This window comes from Lepisma saccharinum, chromosome 9 (assembly GCF_977018435.1).
Source record: "Lepisma saccharinum chromosome 9, izLepSacc3.1, whole genome shotgun sequence".
NCBI classification, from domain to species: Eukaryota; Metazoa; Arthropoda; class Insecta; order Zygentoma; family Lepismatidae; genus Lepisma; species Lepisma saccharinum.
In genome coordinates this window covers 79,543,001-79,561,650 of record NC_139237.1, presented here as the reverse complement: position 1 = coordinate 79,561,650, position 18,650 = coordinate 79,543,001, and the positions used below count along the sequence as shown (strand labels likewise).

General features: G+C 34.6%; 1 protein-coding gene across 1 annotated transcript in view; it reads left to right on the top strand.

Annotated features, from left to right (window-relative positions):
* The window catches only part of Parp1 (Poly-(ADP-ribose) polymerase), a 101,802-nt gene that overhangs the window by 22,101 nt on the left and 61,051 nt on the right, over positions 1–18,650 (top strand). The window contains exons 5-8 of the mRNA XM_083128504.1: positions 10,797–11,001; positions 15,909–15,991; positions 17,538–17,663; positions 18,032–18,118. Of these exons, the coding sequence (XP_082984630.1) occupies positions 10,797–11,001; positions 15,909–15,991; positions 17,538–17,663; positions 18,032–18,118 (501 nt within the window). The remainder of the gene's footprint in view (positions 1–10,796; positions 11,002–15,908; positions 15,992–17,537; positions 17,664–18,031; positions 18,119–18,650) is intronic.

Here is an 18,650-nt window from a genome sequence, read left to right as displayed (position 1 = left end):
ACACTTTGGTGCTAGTCGTACACTTTCTCAAATATTTAGATACTTCCAATGGAAAGGTATGAAGAGAGATGTACAACAATATGTAGCAGACTGTGATGTATGCATTCGCACTAAACCGAATAAGCATCCGTCTAAACATTTAGCCAAAGTACATATTACCGACAAGCCTGGGAAAATATTGTTCATTGATTTACAAGGTCCATTCACCATGGGTCCTAAACATGAACGTTTCTTATTTACTATATTGGATGCAGCTTCCAGGTATTTGGTGGCATATCCAGTGACAAACAGCAATGCTGTTACGGTACTGAATAAATTGTGTCATGTATATTTTGTACATCTGGGTATTCCAGAAAAAATAATTTCGGATAATGGACCACAGTTTCGTTCATGTCTTTTCAATACTAAAATGAAAGAATATGGTGTCAAACTTATGTTTACTCCACCTTACCACCCTTCATCCAACATGGTTGAACGGTATCATTCAGAACTTAACCGTTTAATGAGAGTATTGTGCATCGATAACCATGCTAAATGGCCCCAGCAAGTGTCCATGGCTTTGCATTGGTTAAACAATACTATCTCCTCACAAACTGGTTTCGCTCCGATAGAGTTAAGATTAAATAAGGAACCTAACCTACAAATAGGAAATGTCATATTTGATGATGGTACACATCAGTCATGGAATGACAAACTGCTTATGGCTCAAATTAAAAGTCATGCAGCTAGATCTAATAAGTTAAACAAGTTGAATTGTAAGCAACTAGATAAAATATCAATTTCTTCTGGAAATCTTGTTTTTATTCGAAATAGACAAAGAGATATGGATGATAATCCAATTAAAAAATATTGTTTTCTGTACGAAGGTCCATACTTATGTATAAAAAACTTTGGTGACTCTCGTATATCTGCCCTACGTTGCAGTGATGGGATTCTTCAGGAAAACATTGCTATTGAACATGTAAAATTGTGGAAATGTTCCAAGGACAAGAAAATTTCTTGGTTGAATACTTTGCTAGATGCAAGTAGCACACATAAAGATGTGGTGCAACATATACTAGATCAAACAATGCAAGAAAAAAGTGATTTTTCTTCATCTGTCATTACAGATGTGTGCACAGTTTGTTCTTGAAACAAACTTACCATTAATGAGGTTGGCCTAAAATTGGTAGTACACCTCGTATAAAATATTAATGTGTTAAGTAACTCTTATAGTTATTCCATATTTTTTTTAATGGTTGGCCTATAAATGGTCGTGCTTTGAATATATTTTATTATAGTAATAATTACATTTCGTTGTTAGGATTTACCTCATGGACTGTGGGATACTTAATTATAAATGCACAACAATAAAGTGCATCAAAGTCACACTCTAGAAACACTTGTTAAGTGAACTGTATTAACCCATAACATCTCGCTTAAGTGTCTAAGGTACAAGTTAATCAAGTTTTAGTCAATAACACCTAGGGATTTGTACCAAAAATCCAAATGCTAATTTGAATGTGAATTATTTTTGAGTTATTTGATTTCATAAGCTGAATCAAATACTCACATTATGTTGCAAAAGGTAAGCAAAGAGATCCATGAATTGATCCGAGCTTGTTGCACATGCTGATATGCCATAGAGCATAAAAACTTGGGGTAGGTTCACGTAAAAGGCAATAAGTAAGTCCTATAGTGCCACTCAAGAAACTGAATATGAAAAATGTTGTTAATATTTTTTGTCAATATTATTGAGCAGTAACCATTTTATTTTAAATGGCGAAGATTGACAAAATACTTAATATGAAAAGTGTATAATTTTATTAGCATAGGATATTGGATGGTACATTTTCTTCTCAAGTTGAAATCTTACTCAAGCAATTTCTTTTTGTATGGATAGATTAGGTGAATAATAAGACATTATTTGTACTAGGCAGATGGGTAGTACTGGAACGTTAAGATTGACTTCATGAAATGTATCGCATACTCAATAGTACCTGGCTCAATGGTGTGTTGATTGCTCAAATTAGTAACATTCGCATCTGATAAATGGTCATGCTACTTGAGATAGCAGTGTATGCAGTGTTGACATTAAGTATACTCTAAAATGCTGATTTAAGTTTCAATCGAAAGTTTTCTCACGTCCACAGCAGTGTGAAGTTCCTCTCAACAAGCGTTTGTTCGGAACAGCGTAGATCTGATAGGTATTTCTTGTTTGTCTATATGTAATGAACATTAACCATCTATCTTGAGTGGTGAAGTTTGTGGGTATTCTGTCATATAAACGATGGATTGTAATAATTTCATGTTTTGTATTCGTTTCTCTAAAGTGTTGATGTATAAATTTTTGTAGCTTACTTTACTATAAAGGTAGTAGCTACAAATGTGTCAACGTACTAATCTTTGCTTTTGTTTGTCATTTGACACCTAATACTTAATATGCTATTGAACTTCACCATAACTTCGAAGTTTGAACTTCATTTTTCGTGTATTTTAGTATAACATTATATCGCATTAATAATGGTTCAACTCAGAAACATGTTAAAGTTTCTTAATATACAAGTTATTTAATTTTGTTCTTTACATTTATTCAACTTGAATATGGTTATATGATATTTGTAGCTCACTCTCACATAAATGATGAGCTGGAAAATTCTTAATATATAGGTTATAGGCACGTAGCCATTCATTGTTGTTTTGTTTAGACTCTTCTGCTTTTGTTGTCTAATTATCTCGTCTAGTGAATTTGACGATATTTGGTCAGAGTCTTCTGTTTTTATGGCTTGATGATTTTGTCCAGCGACATAGGCGATATTGTGTCAGACGCTCGTGTTAGTGTATATTCTGTTCCTGAAAACAGTATTTTCTCGTTCTCGTCTTGAGTAACGGGTGTCCTAGAGATATATAGTGCACGTTCACTTATGTACACATTATCACATTCCAATCTTGTGATGTCTTGTTTAAGATTACAGAACCACATATGTATACACTCAAACACTTCACTCTAGTAATGTTATGATTATCTCTACACTTAATAACACACTAACACAGATTATACGAAGTACACACTTACATATGTACACACTCAAACGTTTTGTTCTAGTGATGTCATGATTCATCACAGTAACTCATGTTACCATGAGAATTTCACTCAAGTACACGTTCGCATACGTACACTCTCAGACAGAATGATCTGATCGTATTGTGATTTTAACAACACAAAATAACACACTAACATCATGATACCACACGATGCTAACTTATGCATACACTCTGATGTTTCACTTTATAAGATAATATGCTTACAACATCATTACACATCACACTAATAATGTAATACTATATGAACTACAGTTTTCATGCAATTTTGTATATCATTATACCATGGTCTTTGTGAACGGTTTGGTTCTGAAGGGTTTTAATAGTTATGTATTGATATAAGAGTTCATTAGTTGTATTCATATAAGTGTATAACCATTTTGTGTCAGTATGATAACACTTATGTTTTTGCTTTCGGATAATCTCATCCAGTGACATGGTCACACTCTTCTGTTTTTGTTGCCTGATGATGTCATCAGGGTACATAGACATAATTCTCTGACACCTTTGATCATATGTTTGGTGTTAGAAGTTAAGATTCTGTTATCTTAATCTAGTCTGACAAATGTTAAACAAGCATGTACTACACTTACATAGGACACTGTAAACATTCACTATCACATTTCATCAAACACACCAGTCTTGTAGTATTATGATCACAACGGAACGAAATGATACACTAATTACTTTCACTTCGAAGTTATACTTCTTTATGCAAGAAGTGGAATGGTGATGTACCATTTTTCTTTGTATCTGCTTTCTTATTGTATCATCGTGAGACATAGACTAGGTATTGTCGGACGATTTGTTAGTCTGTCTTCCTTGCTTAGTTGAACATGTGTCGCAAGGATACACATTACTCTAACTCAAGATATAGAAAGATGTTTGTTTAAATACACCTTCAAACACACTATTATGATAATATTATAGTTTTAATTACACCGCACATCACACAAACTAATAAGACGAGAAGTAAGTATGCTTATGACACCCTCTTACATACCGATACAGAGATATAATATTGTTAGCAACACAACACTTTACACAAATCCATGGTACGGGGAGAAGCACGCATGAGCACACTCTATAACTCACTAATATGATGATATTATAGTTTTAACACATCACCACACATTAACTTATGTTATAAGGAGAGGTACGCTCTAGAACAGGGGTTTCCAACTGGCGGCCCGCGGGCCGCATGCGGCCCCCGTTGCCTTTTTCTGCGGCCCGCGAAGCCAGTTTGCAAAATACGTTAATTTTATTTATTTTATTGAAGGAACGGAAGCTCTGTGAAGAAAGACCATATCACAGGTAGAATTGATTTTGCAGTCAATAATGATCATCAGAAGAATCTAAAGTGACGTAACTTTCTCTTCACACAATGCATTCCACCCCTTCTCTATGTGGAATGAACTCCCCCGCTTCCGCGAAGGCTTCACTCTTTGTGTTTAGAAACAAACTGCGGCGCTATAGAGATCTGTTTCACTACGCACGAAGTACGAAGAGATTTCCAGCTCGGATTGTACTGTGACTGATTGTTAAAGTTTGTGCAAATATCGAAATAAGCAATATCTCCAAAAACGTAAGATTGAAAATGAAAATAGCTTCTCTCGAACCTGAATTGCGTGATTTACAAGGCGATGTGTTCCTTCAAACTAGGCAAGAAAAGGGGCCAGAGTTTTTCAAATACCTCATAAAGGAACGCTTTCCAAACCTTCGTAGTTTTGGACAAAGAATGACATCAATGTTCGGCAGCACATACACGTGTGAAAGTGTTTTTTCTTCAATGAAGTTTGTCAAGAACCGCTACAGAAGCAGACTGGCAGATTCTTCACTCCTTCACCTTCTGAGACATTCAAATACAGAAATTCAAATACAACTTTAATAAAATAAGCAGATCGGGCTCAATTTTCACATTGAACACTTACTATGAAGTATTCTTATTTGTATGGTGTGTCTTTAATTTCTTTCAATTCATCAATAAGTATTGGGTTTTTGTGAAATAAATTGTAATTATACAATTTTGATTTGTAATTCCATTGTTTTATTGCCTCATTTTAGAAATTTAGGTCATGCGAAAGTACTACATGTTCAGTTCAGTACTTACAATTTTTGTAATTTTTAATCCCCCCCCCAAAAAAAATGCGGCCCGCCTATCAACTGCTGGATATAATTTTGGCCCTCGGACCTTTTGAAGTTGGAAACCACTGCTCTAGAACATGCTAAGACGTTTTACTCTAATGATATCTTTCACATATCGAAACATAAATGCACGCTAGCTTCACACACTGTTGTATGGTTACTCTTTTCTTCTAATTATCTTGGTTTCTTAAAAAAAAAAAATAGATCATATTTTGATCTCATGTGGTGTTACAAGTTTAGTAAATTGTAATTTATAGTTTGGCGTGGGTAAGCCCATTGGGCGCCAGTATGACGGTATCAAAATGAGTACCATCATAATGTGAATATTAAAATAATTTTATTACTCGTAATTTTCGATTTGAGGTCGTATTTGGTGCTTTATATTAGCAGAAAATTAATTTGCATCACTTTGGCCTAGTTATAACTGAAGTACGTATGTAAACTTCAAATATTTAAAATATTTTTATATCTCAGCGATGTAATTTGGCTTGTGATGTATCAAGAATATGCTTACTGAAAATTGCCAATTCATGCATAAGCGCACATATGTTTGGTTTCAATAGCTTTTATTTGTTCTTTCATAACTATTTGGGCATGAACATGTATTTAAAATGTATTACTAACATGTACAAACCATTTAATATAACTTTTGGCAGAATTTCGACGATAAAGATACAATTTGATAAATTGAGTGCCTTGAAGAGTAATCCTAAAGCTGTGAAGTAATCCTAAACTTGGAAACATAGCCAACTCACATAAAGGGAAAAATCTAAGTTGCGCGTAAATAACCTTTTTCCCACCAAAATTGTAAAACTTAAAATAACTGAAAAGGGTGAAAATAAAATACGTAAACATGTAATTGAATATTGTAATATCTATTTTATTGCATCTAAACTATTTTACAAGCATTTTAATGTATAATAACTGTGCAATTCAAAATTTGTCATTTGAAATATATTCGCAAGTTTGTATTCTGTGAAAAAAGTTGTAACAGTGTGAGTTCGGATACACTGCTTCATCTATAAGATCAACCTCGACGGAAATGAAGTCGCTAAAAGTTTTCGGAAACTGAAATTGGAACTATTGAATAATAACAGGAAGATTTGTGGATATAATGTGATATAGCAGAGCAGATAACTACTATATTCGCATTTAATAATTGAAATTGCGTCGAAAAGTGCTTAAAAGGTCCAAAGGACATTAAATCTGTGACCCGATGGAATCACGTAAAATGGCAGCCATCTTCTCTTAGTGTGGAATAATGAGATAAGTATCTTACATGCATGTACCTACATAAGTGAAAGGCCTATATTTGCAAATATACAAAAAGTGTGCATTCGGAATGTGAAAAGTCGATTGAACATATAAATACACAAAATTCGTAATTGATTCTTAGCTGATTATCGAGCATTTGGTTCCGATTTTCTTCGTAAAGATCTACGCAAGGTCGGAAATAATTCTTCTTGATAATAAATGACTTAACGTGATAAACTTGAAGATAAATCTGTAACATGCGAACAGGTTAATGCAAAACAATATTTATGCTTCAATATAGAGTCGTTCCATGTCAAATCACCCAGAGGTGGTTGCTTGACCATTTTGTTAATTTTTTATATTTTCACCGTAGGTGGTCTTGCTAGTGACCTGCTCAAAAAGATTTTTTTTTTTAAAAAATCTTCCGCCATCTTGGATTTCTGCTCATTTTTCGTCACTGCGGGAAGCAAAAATGAGTGTTTACAAGGGTTTTGAAAAAAGGTTGCTGTGTGATTTCTATTACAGGTGGAATGTTCTAGTTTTCACTGCCTGAAAGTAGAGATTCTGGCCTTTCAGAAAATGTATATATATGTAAGGTAAGAATTCAGTAACTGGGACTTTAATGGGTTTCAATATAAACATCGTAACGGGAAATTTTGCCAATTTTAAAGGTCTGTAAAATCAAAAGGGCTTGAAACCACAGGATGGAATTATTTTTGCAAAAACTGTGAGTGGAAGGCTTTTCAGCCATGGTGAAACAAATCAGGGGTTGTAAGCCCTTCTGTCCGATTTTTAGTTCCGAAATCCGAAAATTCCCAAAATTTGTGAATTTCAAGGTCAAATATCTCTAAAGGGGGACCTGCCAAAAATTAGAAATTTTGGCCATGGATACTCCTACTAGTACTTAGTAAAACCTGTGAATTTCATTTTGGGGTTCACACCGATGTTCATGTTACAGGCTGTCAAATATCTCTAAAAATGACATCGTGAAAACATAATAATAAGTAGGCTTAAAGTGACCTGATTTCCATTATTTTATAATCTATTTATTTTATAAGGGTAAACAGAAATTAAAATAGATAAACTAGTTAGTTACTAGTTGATATATTTCAATATATACTTAGTGTGCTTTTGTTAATAAAAATCAAATCAAATCAATATCACTTTTTGGATTGAGAAGACAAATGTTAGTAAACAAACAAGAGTACTATTATGTCAGTAAGTATATACAAGTTGCATGCACATGTTTCTTAAAGGTTTATGAATATCCAATACTATCAAACCTTACTCAATACATTCACTCTGGTACGTAACAATTGTATGCGAAATATAACATAATATATAAAACAATTGTCTGTGAAATATAACATAAGCTACCTGTAAAATATGACAAGCATTTAAACGCTTGAGAATATACGTATTCAAGTTCTTCCTCTTTTTTTTGTATCCCAGTTACATATACCACTATGATATACACAGATTACAATTACAATTACACAAGACTTAAAATTACATGAACTGAATCCTGATTTGGACAATTCTGATGATGACGACGAGAAAAAAATTACTTACAAACAATGGATAACAACAGATCGTTGCAATTTGATCACTGTTGTAGAAACAATTTCAGAGTTTAAAGAAAATTTAGCTTCCAAGTTACTGCAATTAAAAAGTCACCACTTTATTGCTCAGAGTCAATCAGAATTTTGCAAAAGAACGAAAGAAAGTCTATCTCCGGATGAATGTGTAGTGATTGGTGATTTCTGTGAAAACTTCACATTTGTTGTACAAGATGAAATCCAGAGTTACCACTGGATTAATGCTCAAGTTATTGTCCACCCCTTTTGTGTCTACTTTAAGACTAATTCTTCAGATGTTCTATGCATCAAACGTCTTTGTATTATAAGTGACTGCATTGTACACAACACAACTGCTGTTTACGATTTCCAAAAGCAGCTGATTCCATTTGTTCAAATGTTCATCCCAAATCTAAAGAAAATTTATTATTTCTCAGATGGCTCAGGAGCTCAATATAAGACCAGAAAGAAGTTTTCTAACTTATGTAAGCATAAACAGGACTTCGGCGTGGCTGCTGAGTGGCATTTTTTTGCCACAAGCCATGGCAAGTGTCCTTGTGATGGGATTGGTGGGACGGTAAAATGACTTGTGGCAAAGTCAAGTCTGCAGCGACCAACTGAGGGCCATATTCTTACACCAAAGGACATGTATGAGTTTTGTGTGGAAAATATTAAAGGATAAACTTCATCATGGTGACTAAATTTTCTTTAAACTCTGAAATTGTTTCTACAACAGTGATCAAATTGCAACGATCTGTTGTTATCCATTGTTTGTAAGTAATTTTTTTCTCGTCATCATCAGAATTGTCCAAATCAGGATTCAGTTCATGTAATTTTAAGTCTTGTGTAATTGTAATTGTAAACTGTGTATATCATAGTGGTATATGTAACTGGAATACAAAAAATAGAGGAAGAACTTGAATACGTATATTCTCAAGCGTTTAAATGCTTGTCATATTTTACAGGTAGCTTATGTTATATTTCACAGACAATTGTTTTATATATTATGTTATATTTCGCATACAATTGTTATGTACCAGAGTGAATGTATTGAGTAAGGTTTGATAGTATTGGATATTCATAAACCTTTAAGAAACATGTGCATGCAACTTGTATATACTTACTGACATAATAGTACTCTTGTTTGTTTACTAACATTTGTCTTCTCAATCCAAAAAGTGATATTGATTTGATTTGATTTTTATTAACAAAAGCACACTAAGTATATATTGAAATATATCAACTAGTAACTAACTAGTTTATCTATTTTAATTTCTGTTTACCCTTATAAAATAAATAGATTATAAAATAATGGAAATCAGGTCACTTTAAGCCTACTTATTATTATGTTTTCACGATGTCATTTTTAGAGATATTTGACAGCCTGTAACATGAACATCGGTGTGAACCCCAAAATGAAATTCACAGGTTTTACTAAGTACTAGTAGGAGTATCCATGGCCAAAATTTCTAATTTTTGGCAGGTCCCCCTTTAGAGATATTTGACCTTGAAATTCACAAATTTTGGGAATTTTCGGATTTCGGAACTAAAAATCGGACAGAAGGGCTTACAACCCCTGATTTGTTTCACCATGGCTGAAAAGCCTTCCACTCACAGTTTTTGCAAAAATAATTCCATCCTGTGGTTTCAAGCCCTTTTGATTTTACAGACCTTTAAAATTGGCAAAATTTCCCGTTACGATGTTTATATTGAAACCCATTAAAGTCCCAGTTACTGAATTCTTACCTTACATATATATACATTTTCTGAAAGGCCAGAATCTCTACTTTCAGGCAGTGAAAACTAGAACATTCCACCTGTAATAGAAATCACACAGCAACCTTTTTTCAAAACTCTTGTAAACACTCATTTTTGCTTCCCGCAGTGACGAAAAATGAGCAGAAATCCAAGATGGCGGAAGATTTTTTTTAAAAAAAATCTTTTTGAGCAGGTCACTAGCAAGACCACCTATGGTGAAAATATAAAAAATTAACAAAATGGTCAAGCAACCAATTGATTTAAAATTGGGTGATTTCACATGGAATGACTCTTTATGTATGAACTTGTTAAACTCAGTTGTTGAATTTTGTTTAAATATATAGTGTGTTAATGCTCGATCTTGGTAATTTTCCTTAAGTACTCAAATGTGAATACATATTTCTGCCAGTAATTTTGCAACATAGAAAATTTAAAACTTGAACTTCTCGTATTTTGTCATGTAAAATTATGAAACCATTTTCTTTATTTTTTTTAATGTGAATTTCATCTCGACCGTATATTTCACTAAGCCGAGGAAAGAAGGTCGTGATAGATTATTTATGCTATAATTGTTATTTTTATAAAAGAACAGAATTCTTTGTTTACCAAGAAATAATGTAAAAGCTCTCCTCTGATGTCCCTATCCAGCAGTTAATTTTTGTTCAGTTTCCCTTCTTGTTATTTCTTTTGACATGTGAAGTGAATAAGTGGGTTTCTAAGTCTAGTATTTAGTTAAAATGTAGTAACCTTCTTACATGCATATTTAAGTACATGAAACCTCTAATGACTTGGTCTGGTTTTTTTTTATGAAATTATAGACACCCTGCGATCCAAACAAGTGTTGTGTTACCAGAAATCTGACTTAACCTTTCTGATAAACAGAGATCACTTGTTGAATCTCATTACCAGGAAAGCTCATACCTGTGTGTGTGAAGAGATGTAATTTTCATTATGTTTACGTTGATATTTTGTTTTTCCCAGAATGGTGAAACCTAAAGAGGAAGTGGAGGAACCAGAACCGAAGAAGATCAAAGTGGAAGACCAAGTAGACGAGGCCGAGCTGAAGAAACAGTCCAAGTTGATGTATTCACACAGAGATAATTTACAAAAGAATAAAGTTACAAAGAACGAGCTTTATTCATTGCTAGAATACAATGAACAAGAAGTCCCAGAAGGTGAAAGTAAGGTAAGTCAGTTACTGTCTGGTATCAATGTGTAATTTTGTACCATTTGGTTTAATTTCTGTAGTTTCAGTACCAAATCAATCAACACTGGACTAGAGCAGCTGTTCCCCATGTGTTTCGTGCATATAAGACTATTTCCACTTATGTACAGGGTGATTCATAATTTTTTCCAGGGTTTCGAACTATTTTAGTACAAGAACTATAACTAGGGGAATACATATTTTGTTTCTAATGAAAACACATTGTAATGTTAATTTTTCATTTTTGAAAGGTGTGAGGTGCATTTTGCTACCATATTTTGTCACAAAATGATGTGAAATGAACTGCAAAATGCGAAATAAACTAAACACAATATTTAGAGTTTATTTACCGATTCGACACCTTCAGGTCTGAATTATCCTTTGAGTTATGCAAATCACTGAAATGGATTAAGTCTGATGCAAATATAAAAAAATGCTTTAAATATTTGAGAAGCAAAAAATGGGCTCCTTTACACAGGAATAAAGTAGAAATGAGATTTCACACATATATAGAAACATGTACAAATGTATGTACTAAAAATGATTTTTTCTAAAATGGTGCAAACACCATTTGGATGGTTTGGTATGGAATGACCCCATAACTAGAGGCAGCTCGCCGTGCTCTAGGACCGGAGGATATCAACACAGTGTTCCTCAGGAAAACAGTGCAACCTTGTGTTATCCCCTCTCCATTCTCTTGAACAGATGTTTCTCGGAAGGCGTCTTTCCTCAAGCTTGGAAACAAGCAAACATCACACCGATTCACAAAAGTGGCAACAAAAATATTTTTTTTCGTACCGACCAATCTCCTTACTCTCCTTTGTCCATCATCTGTGAAAAACGAGTCAAAGACAGACTGTTTAAATTTGTTTCTCCTTAAGTTTTTTTTTTCCTGGTAACTCCTGTCTTACAAACCTGTCGGTTTTTCTCTCACATGCTATGAAATGTATTTCCAACAATTCTCAATTAGATGTAATATACTTTGATCTGGCCAAAGTCTTTGATACTGTTAGTCACCGTCTTCTGATTCACAAATTATGCAATAGATTCAACATTCATGGCAAATTTTTAACCCTTCTCACAGATTACCTTAGAGATTACCAACAACATGTCGTTCTTCCAGGAACCGTATCTAACTTTCTTCCTGTCCGCTGGAGTTCCACAGGGTAGTGTTCTAGAACCTCTCTTATTCATATTATTTGTCGATGACCTTACTGACCATCTCACAGCTCCCTCTTGAAATTACCTTCTCTTCGCAGATGACAAGTTTTCAGAGAAATCTCCACTTCCAATGATAGTCATCATCTTCTGAATGACATAACAACATTTACTTCCTGGTGTCTGACATGGGCCTTACATTACATCCTGAAAAGTGTACTACTCTCACCATCTCTCTCAAGAAGAACCTGTTAAAGTCATCTTATTCCGTCTCTGGCAATAACATCCATGCAGTATCCTCTCACAAAGATGTAGGCATTGTTTTCGACCAAAAACTCGCATTTGAAGAACACATAACAGGCACAACAGAAAAGGCCTTGCATCTCTTAGGTTTACTGTATCTTTTCACTGAAGTTAGTGACATCTCAGCCCTTACTTTATATTTCAAATCATTCATTTCCCCAATAGTAGAATACTGCTCTCCTGTCTGGTCCATGGCGTGTCACACTCAACTTTCTAGAATCGATTCAGTCTTTCACTCCTTCCTAGCTATAATTCGATACAGGGTTCCTCTAACGGTACCGTAATGTGTACCATTATAAAAATAAAATAATGCAATCATGTAAAATCTAAGATTCAAATTCATATTTGTTGTTTATATTTGCCCAAAATTAAATTTACATTATTCTGGCTTTTTTTGAATTGAAGTACATATCTAAACTTCAAGCATTCAAAAATATTTAAAAACTCATCGAAGTAATTTGGTCTATGATAGATCAGGAATGTACTTACGGTAGATTTCCAATTAATGCAACAATGCATTTAACACAATATGCGTTGCTAATTGTTTCGGCCACGATTTTCTTGCTCGTGTGCGCACACGGGCTCCTTTCCTTTGGCGTCTAAAAGAAAAGCAAACAGTTCTGAATACTTTCTTCAAAACGAACAAAAACCGCATGATAAGTAAAAGAAAAGTGACCCCCCTTCCTTCTCCTACAACAGCTCATTATCCGCCACTGGTGTGCATGGTAATGTGATAATTGCAGAATTCCGGTCCCTCTTTCTTGTTTGAATGCAGCTGTCTGGATAGGAAATATTGCCCGTATTATTGTCTGTTGCATGGTAAAAGGTAATGCAAGGATAATTTTATTTTTTCACACTGCTAATAAAAGTTCGGTCTTCGACAACTGCGTTATCTTTAAAATGCCGATGATTTCCCTTCTGCCACCTGCTGCTCTAACTTCCAGCCGGTCTCATTGTGTTTACGCTGCAGCTGGCTCCAGTGTTTAGTCTAGCGTCTGGAAAGCTCTCGCTTGCTTGCCGATAACTGCAATGACTCATCCAGTGCGAAGGAATAAGCCTCATTGTTTTGAATGTCGCAAAGCCATATAATCCCCGCTTTTCTTCAGAACCAATAGCGTGCTGCTGTTAAAAAAAACAACCTGAAATGCTCAATGTAGGAGTACGAGAGGAAAAGTTTTGGCGGAGCGAGTGTTTGACCTCCAGAATACTCCTGAAACCTACAATAAATTGTCGATTAATCTGAAAATACGCAAGTTTCGTAAAGCTTGTTTTTAGTTCATTTTATGCTGATGAGCTAAGCGGGACTAAATATACACTTTAAAGTGGGATCCAAACCAGAGTGATTATCGAGTGCGGCACTGTTTAATGTGTCCTAGGATACACATTCGGTGCAAACAGATCGCAAGTTGTGTGTTCACTTTTTCAGAGTGGATTACAATGCAAGTTGAGGAAGAGTTTGAACTGATCCCTGCAAAGGGGGAGGGGGGGGAGGGGCGAATATGAAGTTAACTGCAGCAAAGAATACGTGACTTTTTTTTAGGATGTGTTTTAGACAGCCGAACCAGAACGAAATTTACAGCCCCGTTTTTTTTGTTTTGTTTTGTGCCAGTTAAAGGTTGTGTTCTCTTCCAAGAGAATCTTCTCTTACCAGTTAATCCTGTAACGGACAATGTTCTAGTGAACGCACATAAAATCCAATATACATTCTGTCCGATTATCTCCCGTCTCTTGCTCGCGCCATTGTCACTACTGTCAAGATTCTTCCGAGTTTCACTTCTTGCAATAAACGAGATTATTTTCCTTTCCGTAGGTCTTCGTGCAAACGGGTTTCTTATGAACAAAAATTGTAAGAATTTCGTGGAAGAGCACGACTTTGCACAATTAAAAGAAAATACAGTTTTTTTTAAAGACTTTTTGCCACAACATGCATCCCGTGCATAACCGGTTGTATAGCTAGGCAGGATAAATGGTGTTAACCGTCTCCTTGGAATCTTTGTGTCCACGTTAAGCTCCGTGTTCTCATTTTGTGTAACATTTTTTACACTTTCTTTAAAACGTACAATATTATTATATAGTAGGGATGGGACCGATTAATCAGTACTCTATCGGTATCGGCTGATATAGGCATATCGGTTTATCGGTAAAATTACCGATTATTTTATCGATCCGATATATTGATAAATATATCATAATTTAGTGAAAAATTCTGCCATTTTGTTGTAATTTTTATGGATAATCTCGATGCCCTACTTTCTAAAAAAGTAAATGTCTAAATATGCACTGCAGTCACCTTAAAGCACACATATATTAATGAGGTCAATGAACCTTTCAGGTACTTCAAGGACCATTTCTAATTTTATATCGGATCGGTAGAATATCGGTTATCGGTATCGGCAAATTTTATATCGGTACTTTATCGGTATCGGCCAAAATTTCATATCGGCCCATCCCTATTATATAGTACATATAAAGCTTATTTTCTGAGCTACCACAAAGTATAAAACATCCTTTGTGGGGGTAATTTATACTCTACTTTATTTACACCTGAAAACAGGTGCCATCTTGAAAAGTTTGGATAACTCGAAGTCGTTTAATACGAAGTTGACATTTTTTGGTCCCTTGAACTTCGTATTAACGAGGTTTTCCTGTATATACTCTTTAACAGAAGATGACAAATGGGTGGTGCACTATACCAAAGTGTTCGAAGATTAATATGGAACAGGGATGTACATATGAAATGCAAGAAGGTAATGTATAATACATACTATGTGCCAATAATTACATAAGGAGCAGAGACTTGGACAATGAGAGAGAGAGACAAAAGAAAGATGCAGCCAGTGGAGATGACTTTTTTAAGGAGTATATTGGGGAAGACTAGAAGGGATAGAATAAGGAATGAGGAGATCCGACAGACAGTGGGTGTGGTGAAACTACAGGACAGGATAGATCAGGCACAGATGACATGGTTCGGACACATGAAGAGGATTGATGCAGAAAGACTACCAGTAAGAGCTTATAATGCACAAGGAGTGGGAATAAGGCCAAGGGGGAGATCAAGATGTGGGTGGAAAGAGAAGAGTGGTGGAAAATCAGGGGAAAATGGAGAGGCTTGACTTGTATGCTGACCCAGGCAGAGGTAGGAAACTGCGAAGGATGATGATGATATACTCTGACAACTGTTGTTGTTATAATGTTTTTCCTAAGGCAGTATGGTTTGGAATGAAAAATTAGGAATTACTGATGTATGTGCTGATTCGTTACATTTGTTAATTTTCAGTGGACGTGTATTTTTTATTTTTTATTGAACATCATTTAATAAATGGCACTGAAGAGATTAATATGGAACAGGGATGTACATATGTACTATTTTTCATAAACATTATGCCTACTAATTTTCATAAAATACATGTTTGCTTTTATAATTTCAGGCATTGGACAGGCTTGCTGATATCATGACATTTGGTGCTTTAGAACCTTGTACAGAATGCAAAGGAGGGCAGTTTGTATACAGGTATTCAATAGTTTAGTCTATATCTTCTTTGTAAATAGTGTTTTATATGTATTTCGGAATCAATATACAGAGGACCTGATTTTATATTTTTAAGGAATCCATATGGCGTATAGTTGGAGAAGCAATACATTATAGCTTGCTAGATAAGTTCTTCAGTCACTTTGTTGTAAATCACTACGGTCTTCTGCAATTTATTTTGCAGAATGCATATTGTATTTTCCTCTAGCTTTTCTGTATTAATCACCATAAAAAGGTAAAGTGCTCCCCTGTGCTTAGCACCACGCCATGAAGGCATATAGGGGGTGTGGGGGTAATGCCCCACACTTTCTTGATCCGGTCATGGGTGGGGGTGATGTGATCAGCATCACGCCCCTGACCGCCTTTACCCCCCAGGGTTTCCCCCAGGTACCCATGTCATTCGATGCTGGGTGGGTGCCGGGGCCGCTTCCAACGTTAGAAAAGTTCCCGGATTTGAACCGGCCGGGGATCGAACCCGGGACCTTGAGCATGGTAGTCAGATGCGTTACCAACTGACCCACCGCGGCCACTATTAATCACCATGGTGAAAAAATATGAAAATGCATGACTTGTTTCTTAAAAATTTATAGAATTCATAATTTATGCAAAATGTGTTTTCTACTTTGAAATGGTGTTATTACAATGTACATCAAATGAGAAGTAACAGTAATAGTTTGGCATACCTATCATTTATGTGATAATATAAAAGCTGCATAGCAGACCTGTACTACTTTTGAAGTTCTGACAGTTGTTAGTTTAGAAAATAAAAGTTTTATTTTATGTTTAAAGTTGTACATTTTCTGGCCTGTGTGTGAAATACAGTTGAGACTGCTTTATATGTAACTCAGTTCAGCATAATTCTGTTTTATATGTAAATTACTGTAGGACCTGGCAAAATATAATGCATTTATACATAATTTGGTGTTACATTATGCCTACTATTTTTCATAAACATTATGCCTACTAATTTTCATAAAATACAGTTGATTTGTACATAACCAAGCTACAACAATGTCATAGAAGTGACAGTTTCTAGTTGCTACTGGTCGGCCATGGACAACAGAAAGAGGAAAACTTACACGCTTAACCAGAAAGTTAAATTTATGCAGGAAGTGGAAGTATGCACATAAAACTAAAACTAATATAGCTGCTGATTTGGGCATAACTTATACCACACTTTGCACAGTTATTAGTAAAAGAAATGCTATTTTGGACGATATTTTAAAATTGGGTAGTAAAACTATAGTGTCTACTGTAATATTTCAGTATCAAAATGTTCACTAATAAATTGGAAAATGTAATGTATTTAAGAATGAAACTTTTAAATACGTTAATTTACCACGTTATGAGAATTAACCTGTATTTCGTATATCTTGTTGCTCAAAATAGTTACAATTACAGTAAGTTGGGGGGTGTAAATCTGATTTGTAAGTAATTCTGAGTTATAGTTATTATTTGTCTTAACCTTGACATATGTGTAACTCAGGTTCAACCGTAATTAAATAACCTTTTTCATATTTATTTCCAGGAGTGGTGTTGGCTATCAGTGTATAGGGAACTTGACAGAATGGACTAAATGTACAAATACAACTAAAGAACCTCAAAGGAAGGCTTTCAAAGTTCCTGATGAGCTTAAAGAAAAATATAGTTTCTTGTAAGTATTTGAAATACTTTAAAACATTTGTAATGTTTGTAATGAAATACTTTGTCTATTTGATTGTTTGACAATTTTTAAGCCTCTAGTAATGATGTGAAGAAGCAGAAAATTGTTTGATTCTTGTGTATTCCCCAAAAACCTTTGGACCAGCTCCAATGTATTTTCTGTGTGTGTGTGTGTGTGAGAGAGAGAGAGAGAGAGAGAGAAAGAAAGATAGAAATGGCCCTTGAAATCAACATTTCTTCATACAGGATCCATTTGTATTTTTTGTATAGTTCAGTAATGCAGATTTTGGATTGAGGCATTATTAGTTGTAAACCTTGTATTAATAAATTTATTATAGTTATGCAATTTTTTCTTTCCAGAGCAAAATATAAATATGTTCCTAGGACGAGAGTCATTCCCATGAACGCACCCTCTACCTCAACAAATGGCAGCGAACCAAAAATCACGTGAGTTGCTTTTATCAGAGTTCAGATTTATATTTCTAACTTTTATTTCAGTTATTTGTAGTGCTGTTTCTTCATATTTCTTGTTAGTCAGTTCTTATGAAAATGATGAACCAATTTACCTCTTGTTTCTCACTCTTCATCAGTGCAAAATAATTTCTGCTCAACGACAGCTTTCTTAGTGATTTGGATATATATTTGGTATTTTGAGGCAGTTTAAATTTTAGGTTTGTTTGTAACTGTCACAATAGAAACTGGATTGCGTAGGGTATGCTAAATTTTGATATTTCTGTAAGCTCTGCAAGACACTGTGGCCAGTATTGCTGATACATCAATATAAGTGCTAACTTTCTCTTTCCACTGAAATTTCCAGGTTTAAGTCTTAGCCTGTTCTTCGATGTCATTTGTGAGTGTTCCTTTATCAATTTCATCTCATTACTACTCGTCCTCATCATTACAGTTGCCAAAAGTGACAGAAAAATGATGCTAATAACTAGAGGCACATATTTTTGGTAAATAAAAAAGCAAAATTTCG